Below are 12,737 nucleotides of genomic sequence, written 5' to 3'. Positions count from 1 at the left end.
CCGGAAAATTTTCAGTGGAAGCCTATTAGCTGGCATCTGTTTAACATGCTATTTTCATTGTTGGTGATACGTTTCAACTCTCTCATTCATGAAGAATCTCTGTGTGTAGGGAGCTTCCTTCAAGGATGCTCAGGAAGCTTCCCATCTAGGGTCTCTGAAGGCTGATGTTTTTGCAAAGCCGTGAATATTACCCCGCGAACTATACCATGCCTATATGCCGTTGCAAAGTCATGGAGGCAAAGCTACGGGACGCGTAATGTACATATGGTTATTAGACTAGAATACATTTGAAGTTATGGTTGAAGACATTTATTTTGTTGTTATATCACTTGCATGTATTCAATTGTATATTTTTGTATTATTGAATTAGTATAATTTAGAATGTTTTGTGGTGTGTTGCAGCGGTGTTCGACCTCGCGAAGTGTTTGTGGACACGCCGGCAAGTGGCGGTGGCGGCTACGGCCAAACAGGGCCCCCGTGGCCCGACTGGTGTCCGGTGCCCTTCGCCCCCCACCACCGCGGTGCACCACAACCTCCACCCCCGCCACACCCCCACCCACAGCCGCCCCTGCCCACCCCTCAGCAGCCCACTGTCTACAGTCGGCCCGAGGTCCACCCGCCGCCTGGCCTCCACCCACCCACTGTTATGGTCAGTTATCAAACATCCGAGTATTTATTTCAATTCTAGGGTGTATTCATAAACAATCTTCCAGTATGGTTTGGTTGCCCAGAAACCAACGTTGGGAAGCAATAACTGTTTGTGCTATTTGAGAAGTTTTGGGCTAGCGCCTGTTTTTTCTTTCTATGGGTAACCGTCCACTGGAACCGTATTAAACCGATCCCTTCGGCCGTTAATTCGGCCGAATATGGTCGTCCATTGGAACCGTTTACGTCAGTCTAGTTCAGTAGTTGGCTGAACTATTGAATATTGAATCAACTACTATCATAGCCACCAAATTTTTCATAAACAATGATTATATTGAGATTTTGAAAATTTAATAAACAAATATCCACTAAATTAGTTATTCATTACAATAATCTTCTCATAGTGTGAGATTTATGGTGAAATGAAAATTAATGTGAAATGAAAACTAGTCTCTGAGACTAGTTTTTAATAACAGTCAACATAAAAAAATATTTCTACTTTGTGAAATTCAAATTTTATTTCCAATACTTGAAAAACATTTACATAAATATATGTGTGACAACTGTGTCAACAACAACAAGAAATCAAAACAAAATATAATTAAGTATGATAAACCATCAATAGTTGCTAGCAAAATCATGAATAATCAATGAATACAAAGTGAATAAAACAAAAGAAAAACATCGTGAGGCGTTGAATATGGAGCGTTAAAACTCCATATTGACTTCCTCTAGTATTTTTTCAGTACTGGTTCAGTATCTCCAATAAAAATCCAATATTATACAAGTAGAAACATGGTCAATTAATCTATTCTTTTCTGAATATTTACTTATTCATATATTTACTTAACAATACAAATTTCGCTGATGTAATAACATTGGTAGATGAAATAATAAGGCAATCCTTGTGCTATTTTTCTTCAAAATTTAGATGACACATTCCAAGATAATGTTAGTTTTTCACGTATAATTCCTATACAATTTTGGTTCAAGATAGACATGGAAACTATAAATTTTAATTTGGATGGCTTAAATTGATAAAAGAATTAAGTTAGAACTATTCCACTCAATTACTACTTGAAACTGTATAATATTGAGTTATTTGAGAAAATTTGAAACCACAGAAGAAACACAAACTTTGACCAGTTTTCAATTGAGGGCATTTATGTAATTGATGCGAATTTACCTGACTTGTTCGTTTTTGTGTGTGGCTTGTGTATCAATCACTAATTTTTTTTCAACTTGTTTTAAAGATGGAGGTTGAGTCGATGGCTGTCCCTCCGCCGCCTACGCCTCATCATCCAACGGTGCAGACTGAAATTGTTGTACAAAGTGGAATTCCTGGGTAAGATCATCAGCACCCGATTCTTTGGCAATTTACAACACATTCTAGTAATTTGTTGATTTTAGAATACTATCATTAAACGTGTAATGCACTAATAAAATACATATAAAAGGGTACTGGATAATACAACTGAAATATGATTGTCAAAATGGTCGTATTAATGAACAATTTTCCCAATCGTGTCCAGCTAAGCAACTAATAGTAGTTGGTAAACTAGCTATCTACTTGAATCGCTGTAATTGGTTCACTAAATCACGCTTGTATAAGTTGAAAATGCTTTACAATAAGGTATTAAAAGTTGGGGAACTTCGTTGCAGGTTGAGCATTGTGAACTGTTATATTTATTAGTCGAGCAATTAGAAGCTAATATGCGACATCAAACTTTATATTATTGTTGACTCATTTCGATGAATCGACTATCATTCATTGCAAATAAACGAGTACCTAAACGATGTTTCTTCGTCTCACCTTCTGAGGCGTATTTATACACATAATAATTCACGTTCATGAATTATAATATTCTAGCTTCATTCTATATAATGATTCCAGTCTATTTTATTTGAACGATGTCCTTTTCGGTTGATAAATATTCCTTCTTAATTGGCTTATGTAACTAAGGAGATGATCTACCCTGAGGAGTCCAGTTATTACTGGACTGTAATAACCTACCTACTGTAGGCCTAAGAGGGTCAAGTGTAAGAGGGCCGGCTGCGTTCTAACTTCGTGGCCATTCAATTCAATACTGTAATCGACTGGGAAAGATATATGGTGTCAAATTATTATAAGATCCCAAATTATCAGCAGATAATGAATTAAAATCGACTTGATATTTTCAAAACCACTAATTTAGATTGTTACATCATTATCACTATTAAACTACAGATAAACTAAAATCATATCTTTATAAGGAGTCATTTCCAGTACGATATTTTTTTAAAATGAATGTGTAATTTGTGTTACAGAGAAGGAACACATCAACACGTTCACCATTATGTTCACCGTTATCACCGACCTGGTCATCAAATGCATCACCTTCATATCAGTATAGGGCCTTCAGTTGTTAGTGTGAGTATCAATCACTTGTATAACAAATCAATCGTTAAAAAGGTGATGCAACTATCTCACCTTCAATCTTAACTTAAATTTTACTTGAATTATAAAGGTTTTCTCAATACTTGATTCTCAGTCACAATTTGATATGAATTCTCTACTAACTTTCCACTAGTATTTTGAGAAAGCACCATTTTATATAAAGTTGAACTATCATGCGAATGCACTATCGACCTCTTATCATCGCTTGGAGAATACCTATTTGCGGTTTCGGTTACATATTCTTGAATGAAATATAAAAATGTTACTAATGTGACCAGTGAGATGCATCAAGAGCTGATCTACCCCTGAGAAAACAGCTAGAAAGACTATGCATCACGCATATCAATAATATTGCAACATTTGAATTGAAAACCTTACTGTACAAACATTATGCTAAAATGTCTTCATCTTGTTGCTATTTGAACATTTTTTTTGAAATTTTCTTCTTACATTGTGCTATCTGTGAAAAGTAAACATCAACTCAAGTACAAACCTTAAAATTTCTTGGTTTGATTCAATTCTTGTCAAAATGAGATTTTTATTGAATATTCGAAGTATTTCCTCTCAATTAATGTTTATTTAAACTCTGCGATGTATTATTCACTACAGTCTAATAATAGGGCTGCGCCCTAACTTCGCCCTCCTAGGTTTTAAATAAAGGCAGCTATTCAATTCAACTCACAATAATATCTAATAAGTACTACTACCCACTTATTTCATTAGTTAAAATTTCATTGGTTTACTTTATTGGTGTGGTGTTTACTTACTGTACATTATAATTGGTCAGATGGTAATATCCAATAGAAATTGAGCTGATCATTTACCAGGTTTTGTAAAAGTAACACAATTTTCCAGCAGTTTTTGATTATTAATGATTGTTTGAATTGTATTGACAGAGTGTTAAATCTCGCTCTCACGTCTTACGAACTAGTTGATAATTTTATTTGTTATTTAATTGCAACAGTTTGATTGTTTTTGATAGTTATTGTTGAATGTTGTTTGTTGACAGAGTGGTACTTCGCGACCGCAAGAGCTGGTGTTCCCGCCTGTGCTGCCGGTGGACCTGATGCCATTCCCTTTGCTGACGCGACACATGTCCTACCGGCTGGAGGACTACATGCGTGTCGTCGAACAGCGGCGGCTCGCCTGCCTCAACCGCGGCGCCAGTCAGGACACCATAGAACGCTTCACATTCCCACACAAGTACAAAAGGGTAAGCTCTCAGACAGTTCACATTTCTACACTAGTAAAAGAGGCTCTCTCAATATCTATTGGAAAGTATTTGAAATATTTTTAACTCTCTATTGCCTGGTTGCAGAGTCGTTACATAAACATAGCTATGTGAGACATAGATTAAAATCGCTGACATAAATGGTTGTTCAGTCGTTTGCCGAAGCCCATTCAGCTATATCTCGAATCAGCATCACTCATAAGTCACACTGCAGCTCTATTCACTTTTTTCCGTACATGCTTCTATCCAACCAATGTCTTGGCATCGGGCAAAGTTTCAATAGACATCACTGTGAACTGACCTAAAAGACCTCACATAAAATTGATAAACAACATGGCGACTCTTGGCTTTTGGCGAGATTTCTCAGTTCTCACCATATTTAGCGATTTGGAGGTTATAAACAACTTTTAAAGTGGAGAAACACGGAAAATTCCAACTTACCGCTTTGACAATAAATTATTCTAAAATTCGACAGAAATTTCATCCAACATAAGTTGATTATTATTATAATCATTGGCTTTTAATAATCATTTAGGACATAATTATTATAATTTAATTATAATTATAACAATTCTATTATACTGGTTGAGCACCTACAAGTAATGAGGCTACAATAAATAATATGAGTTCTGGGTAGTCAAAATACTCGTTAGAAGATAAATTCTTATAAATATTTACTAGTTAGTAAATTCTTATTAGTATGTTATACTCGGTAAAGATAATTAACTCATATTATTTACTTAGGTTATACAAAGATAGTTTTTCGTTAGCAATTTTCAAAACAAGCTATCATAACCTCTAAAATGCATTTGTCGGGAGTAGATAGTGGATTTTAACAGCACGACATCAAGCCCATAACTTAAATGACCGTTTTTAGCGATTGAAGACATAAATAAGCTCCTTCTGACGACTGTGCAACGAAATCATGTGTCAAATCGGGCGTTTTTAGTTTTATGTGAGCTATAGTTCACTTTGACATCTGTGCAACGGAAAGTGGAATTATGGCTTCGTAAATAAGTTAACTGCCTGTTTTTAACTTTATGTGAGGACTCTGCAACCAGGCATAAAAATATGTATTTTAGTGAAATGAATAAATAAACTTGAACTATTTGAATTTTCGGTCTGAATAACTTTCAGAAGGGAGATCATTCACCATTCTTATGAAATAATTATTATCATCAAATGCAATTTTTTATAAAATAGGCCTTATATGGACATGAATCTCCATTACTGGCGAGCTAAGAAAGAACGCCATATTTATACACTTTCTTAAAAACTGAGAAAATGTCCATCAAAGTTTACAGCTAGTTTGGTTAACTTTTTCAATGAATTTTCAGGACCATATTGCTTCTTTGAAATCTAGTTGTTTTTACGTAATTGAAAAAAGAAATATTGTACAAAAATAATTTATTTTGTTGGTGAATATGTGATGAGGCGTTTTTAGTTAGGATTTGTTATACAGCATATTGAGCACTTGAATGGTAGGCCTAATGGCGTTCGGTCAATCTTTATTATATTGAAGCTGCATATAATATAATGTTTATCTAATTAATGTTTATATCTGAGAAGTTGTTCAGTACCGACGCTGTTGGCAGCAGCTTATTTTAATGTGTTATTGAAAAGTTACCGATTCGGTCGAAATTATCAATATTACTCATTTTCCTCAAGCTTTGCTTTTGCCATTAAGTATTCTGTACGAATCGAAGAATTCAGTTTGTTATGGATAAATGTTATGAACTAGCTAGAAATGCACGAGAATTCTCTTTTGCCATGAAAAGCATTCCTTATTTCTATTACTATGTTATTAGGTGAAGCGAGCGATGGACGAACTAGAAGATACAACCGAGAAATGCACCATTTGCCTATCAGAGTTTGAAGATTCGGAAGACGTTAGGTAAGATCACTTTTTCAATCCACAAATCATTTGGAAATCTTCAACAATCAATCTGAGTTGTGCTATAATTCAATCTGGCATTTCAAAAGTTTATTAAACTTCTTTTGGTAAAAATTGACAATGTAGTGCCAAGTTTCTGGTAATCAGATTTGGTAATAAAATAATCCAGTTTAGACATTCAAACGTTTAGGCCAAAGTTTCCTGTAATCCATGTTGAATTTCTACACAAAATATTTTAATTATGCACTATGGATTGTTCTATTGTAACTTCAAATAAGGTTAAACCCACAAATTAAAATGATACATTGATACTCATTGAATGAGCGAAGCGTGTCAATCCGCGTTTGTCTGTTTGTTTGTACCGCAGTTACAGTCGTATACATTCACCGATTTGGATAAAATTTGGTATGCAAATGCAAGTAAATTGAAACAAGGCGCAGAAACTTATATATTTAAACATTTTTAATTAATTCCCGTTTGAAAATGGCGGCTCTTTATTCGGAAATTTTACCCTAAAAATCAACCTTACTTTTCAATACTTTATCGGATCAGGTTCAAATTGGGCTCATTCTTCTCAGCGCTTCAAATTTCAAGTTTGAGATTTTTTATCTCTTTAACCGTGCATCCTAGCTCAAAAGTGTAATATATTTTTATTTTCCAGCGTTCCAAGGCGGTCTTATTTCATACATCATATGTTGAAAATTTTGAATTTTTTATAATTCGATAACTTTTTCAAAGTCCCACATTTCAAGTTTAATATTTTTTATCTCTTCAACCGTGTATTCCAGCTCAAAAGTGTAAAGAACTTCTATTTCTCAGCGTCCTCCACCGATCGTATTGCATATATCATCATACTCTAAATCCAATTCGTGTGTGTTTGTGTGTGAATAGGCGGGCGTGTTTGAGTAGTGATGTTAGTGATTGTAGCGAGCTCTACTGTTCTCCGAACTACTAGTTATTATGTTTGGTTCGAGTATTGTCGATGATAATCGAGACAATTGATGATTAATATTAAAACATCATTATATTTTGATTCAATATTGAAACATTTTTGTTCACCTTATTGTTTTCTCTTGAAAAAATCATTGATTGTGTTTGTAAGAGATGAAATTTATTTATTGATTTGCGTTTTGCAGACGGCTGCCGTGCATGCACCTGTTCCACGTGGAGTGTGTAGACCAGTGGCTCTCTTCGAACAAGAGGTGTCCCATCTGTCGAGTCGACATAGAAACCAACCTCAATAAGGACGTGACCCCCACGTCCGGCACTTGACCCCACGACAAGCCCGTATCTTTTCCCCCAGCAAGATAAGAGCGCATAAAAATGCTTCTGCAAAATTTGATTCGCCAAATGTTGCAGGAACATTTTTCTCGCTTCAGAACCAGTAAGTGAATTTACCGTAGATTGTACACGTGAGGAGATGCGTGAGGTGATACAAATCTACCTACTTTGATATTCGTATAGCAATATTCTCAATTGGATTCCTTGATGTTGAGTACAATATTAGGTCGCAACTGTATTGAACTGTTTCGATGCTCTTACACCATGCTGTTGCCAAATAACTCATTCGAGTGTTACAATGATTATAGTAATTAATAACTTGTAGCTGCATATTTTATATAATCACATTTCACTGCATTTTTCTCGTTTGCCTTGTTCTATATTAAACAATTAGAGTGCTGCTGCTGCAACGTGTATCATGCAACGTGTATCATGCATCATATATCGTGCAACGTGTATCCAGTTGCTGTTCTTCTAATCAATCTTAATACTTGAAGCTATGAATGTTTTGTTCTATTTCATTTTATTAGCTAAACTATTTCCATTCTATTTGTTTTTAAATAAGCATTTTAATTTGCTTCGGAAGAAGTGTTTAATGTCTCGTGCTATGTGTAATACTTGCAGCAAATATGTAAGACTCGGACTACTGGCTGGTACAGTAGTTCTGTTTCGTGCAATTTTATATTGTTGATGTTATAGTCTATAGAAAGTGAGAATAAATTCAAAGGTGCCTTTACCGGTGTCAGTTAAATGTAGCGCAATGCTCTTAAACCTCGTTATTAGTTTTTCGCTTTATTTCAACTTGGGACAGCTATCTTTCTGTATAGGCCTACTCAAGTGTCATGCTACTCAAAAGTATGCAAATATATTGTTCCGGGTGAATAAAAACACTTGCTTTCTATTGCAATTAGCTAAACAATTGAACGAGAGAATTGAAGTGAAATCATAAGGAATTAGACATTAATTTGACGAAAATAATTGCAAGTCAATTAAATCCTGAAAATACATCTAATTTGGTTTCATAATTGAATTATGTAACTGTAATGAAAAGTTCGCCTTACCTCAGCTTTGCCAGTTGAACTAGCATATCAAGATAGTAAAATGCTAATTAGACTGTGAGAACAGCAAAAATAACTTTGATGAGTACACTAACTAAATTAGTTTTATCAGAAAGTATTCAAATAAGAAACAATAAAAATACGTTGATTTTTTAAAAAAGAGGTCATCCTATATTACCTGTACTAAAAATAATTTTGATTGTTCGGACACACCTTAATCTTTAGGTTCTTATAAATATTTGAACACCCCTCCCATCACCTGCACATCCTTTGTTAAATAAGCGTTGGGGAAAATGAAGAACGTGAAATAATACAATCTATTAATTTAGCATTTATTTGAAGTATTTTTTCTTTTACAATTTTAAAATATTGCTCTGTTTTCTTTTAGGTTAAATGTTCTATTTTTTGGTTCAGTTGTTTCATATTTGTTCACCAGAGTGAATATTTACTACTCACCGTCAACTCAAGATATAATCGGTGGATCAAAAACTTATAAATCAAAAAATATTTCGACAACTTGGTTTTGATATTTGTTAAATTGTAGACTGTTTGTTTTTCGATACTCGTTCTAGTAGTCTTTATTCACCCGGATCATTAACTAATCATTTGTATACTAGTTGAAAAAACATTCCACAATTTATCACAATGTTATTATAACTAACTGAAATGTAATTTATTTAAAAACTGCTTATGCTGATTTTATTATATTATATCGCAATTGTAAGCTATACATCACAAAAATATTCAATTATTATGGACGGTGATAAATAATTGATGCAATTATAAGTTTTGTTACAGATATTATACCGTATTGTTATAAATATTTTTTAAGGAGCTTGTTGTACGTTTTGAATATTGATTTAAATTTTCCAAGCCCAGAGCTCTGCGTAATAAACCTTCAAATTCAATGCATAGTTCTTTGTCATTTTTTTTGATTTATTGTTCGATGTAGTGGGCAATTTTTTTAATGCTCTTGATATTCAACAAATATTACTTTTGAAAACAGCTATTAAATGATTTTTATTTTATGTGTACTGCTGTCAACTACTCTGCTGAAGATATTATATTTCTTTATATTTGTCAATTTTCTATTATTTTATTTCTTGAAACAAGAGTTACCAATGATATTTTTTCAATTGATTTTTCCTCCGTTTGTCTGTCAGAGTAAAATATCCATAGATCTCAAATATAGGTATTAGATTACCGACTTGGTGAACAAAACTCTACTAGCTCTATATTATTGGGTCATTTTAGTTATAATTAACGATTCCTGTCACATTTTCAAAAAAACTAAACAAAAATTTTCATAATCTTGTGCTCATTTTGCACATTTTTTCGAAAATGGACTCATTTTGCTAGCGCATATGAAATTTCCGTTCTCAATATTTTGACAAGAATATTTTGATTTGCTCTACTAATTACTAATTATAGAAACCATATTTTCGCCATAGGCCCACTTTTCAAAAATGTATTTATTATCTTCCAATGTTGTGTTGATTATTTATTGAAGTGAATTATCTTTTGAGATTTCTCCTTCTTAATATTAATTATATGAAATGGATAGCATCAGTTCATTGAATTGATACGTTTTTATATTCCACGAAATCAACAGTGTATTATTACTGGCTGTACCTCATTTTACTTCACATCGTTTTATTACAATTGCAATTCTAATTATTCCTATGTAGAAACACTTATTCGTATACTCAGATTTTATATAATATTTATTCATATTTTAAATTCACAGTAATTTATCCTGTAAAATCGTCTCCAATTAGCACAAATTACGGGTAGAGATATTTATTATGTAAAAGTTCGATTCATGTTGACACCCATGGTAATACATAATATCAATATTGATACAATGTTTATTATATTCAATCTTCTTTAACAATATATTCAGTTTCAGTATACAGCAATTATTGTCCAAGTTAATAGGAATCTAAACTTATATGTTGAGCTGAATAAAAATTATATAAAATAAATTTTTAGGGCTTTGAAACTATTATATCCGCAACATTCTTTAAGAAAATTAAAAAAAAAACTTATACTTTGAGTTGAATTTATATCTTCTGTTTTCAAGTTCTTTGGTGAATGTTATAGTTATTATTCTAGAACTTACTTATTTTAACACTAACTGCTATTATATTTTAAATGAAATATTATAGGATTTGAATGTGACCAAATTTGCGACTTTCAAAATAACTAATGCGTTTGTGATAAATGTAGTCTAGATGTTAGATTAGTTTTAAGGTTATAATTTTTGACGGAAAATAGAGCTATGTAGATTATATGTATGTTAGAAAACAATATTGGGCTATCTATTCAATGTACTATTTTTCACCAAACTTATATTGCGCTGTGTGTGTGTTTTGCAAGGTTTTAACTGTGTCTTATATCCAGAAATTATTTAATAATACTTGAACATTATATCCGTTTAAATACAATAATTATGTCCATGTTGTGTCGTACTTTAGAAGTAATTAACTTCAAATTTGAAAATTGAATGTTCCATTATGTGTTTGAATAGTATTTAATAGGCTTGGGGTTAATCGCTCTTCAAAATGATGGTCACTTTCGGATCTTAAAATATTTCTAAGGGTCAATTAGTCTTAGTTGTTTCAATAGTTCTCTTCAGATAAGTATGTTTATCTTGCATATTCTGAGATTGAACTGTATGAAGTAAATTATACATCACAATCAGTAAACTCATAAAGTCAAACTCTTGGGAGTTCTTTTGCTTTTAATATCAAGGATAATTCCATTGTTCTGATTCAAAAACATGTCAATGTTTTGAAAACTTGAAAGCATTATTTCTGTATCTAAGAATTTCTAGTTGTAGTTTTCAGTTTGCACTTTAAATTGTTAGTGTTAATACTAAAGACTGTATCAACTATTAGATTGGAGTAGTTACTGTATTCTGTTGTCAAGGTTTTTTCTCTAGAAATCAAATGCTCATCAATCCTACATCGTGAGATTTGAAAAAAGGTTGTACATTTTGTAAATTGAGTAACCAATTTATTTGAAATTTAATTTTGTTCTCTAGTTGGGTGTTTATTCATAGTAGTATGTAATTTAAAAAAAAGATATTTCCCATTTTCTTGATTCAATGTGATATTTTTAGTTTGGTGTTCAATTTTACGCTCGTTCATGAATTCATATTGAAATTTAACAGTAGTACACTACTGTTTAATAATTCATAATTATTCAGTAAATCTTTTGTTGAACCAGTTTCTCTTCCTATGTTACTTTGGTAGTTCGTAGCTAATCGCTCCACCTGTATGTACGTACTAAAGGTACCATATAATATATACCCTTTATTATAGGGTACTATCACTTTTACCTTGACATTTTCCAAACTATTTTTTATCTTATTATTCGATTTAATGTAACAAGTTGATAGGCCTACCTCAATTTATTAACAAAAAATTCACTGTCGATAATGATTTCTTAAATGGAAATACACTCGAGGTCATTCTCCATTTTTAACTCCAAATTGGTATTTCTTTATAACGGGAACATGTAAATTTTTCAACAATTATCATTAGTTGAAAAATGGTGTAACTTTGTGGACGAAATAACTATTTGTCAAAGATTACATATAACGTTGGGAAAAATTGAAATATTTATTTTGCGATGTGTGTTAGTCCTCAAAAACTAAAGTTTTTAGGCATCATATTAGCCAGTCGAGGTTGTAGTTTCTTCTTGAGATTGCTGCTCCTCTCTCAAAAAATCAAATATTTGTTGTTTTACATAAATTGTTTACTTATTCAAAAAATACTCAATGTGTCTGTTGTAAATTATTGCCTTTAAATTTTGAGAGTTTAAATTTCTTCAAATATCCATAACGAATCTGTAATTCACGAATAATTATGTAACACTTCGTTTTGAACTATTCTAAAAGTAAGTTGTGATTTTATTTTGTTACTTGAAAATTTTAAAAACAAAAACTCAATTTTATTGAAACATTGCATAAGTCCAGTCGAACCCAATAACAGACTACTGTGATAATTTAATGATCAATCCCAAGCAAACTAGTTCAAAAAATCGCTTTCATTCGTAATACTCAATTATTTTATTCCTTGCTGAGTGCTAGTTCTCACTCATATACAATTTTTGTTGTGTTGTTAAAATTATTTTCATTGTAAGATTTGAACAGTTTTAAAAAATAAATATTTATAGACAAAAGTA

General features: G+C 32.3%; 1 protein-coding gene across 2 annotated transcripts in view; it reads left to right on the top strand.

Moving 5' to 3' along the window:
* LOC111049715 (trithorax group protein osa) overlaps positions 1 to 12,737 on the top strand; it is a 25,365-nt gene extending 12,628 nt beyond the window's left edge. For both annotated transcript variants that reach the window (XM_039426243.1, XM_039426244.1), the window contains exons 8-13: positions 403 to 649; positions 1,899 to 1,990; positions 2,953 to 3,055; positions 4,092 to 4,295; positions 6,122 to 6,207; positions 7,344 to 12,737. In XM_039426243.1, coding sequence (XP_039282177.1) covers positions 403 to 649; positions 1,899 to 1,990; positions 2,953 to 3,055; positions 4,092 to 4,295; positions 6,122 to 6,207; positions 7,344 to 7,479 — 868 coding nt within the window. In that variant the 3' untranslated portion in view covers positions 7,480 to 12,737. The remainder of the gene's footprint in view (positions 1 to 402; positions 650 to 1,898; positions 1,991 to 2,952; positions 3,056 to 4,091; positions 4,296 to 6,121; positions 6,208 to 7,343) is intronic.

This window comes from Nilaparvata lugens, chromosome 4 (genome assembly GCF_014356525.2).
Source record: "Nilaparvata lugens isolate BPH chromosome 4, ASM1435652v1, whole genome shotgun sequence".
NCBI lineage: Eukaryota > Metazoa > Arthropoda > Insecta > Hemiptera > Delphacidae > Nilaparvata > Nilaparvata lugens.
This window is presented reverse-complemented; position numbering and strand designations above follow the sequence as displayed.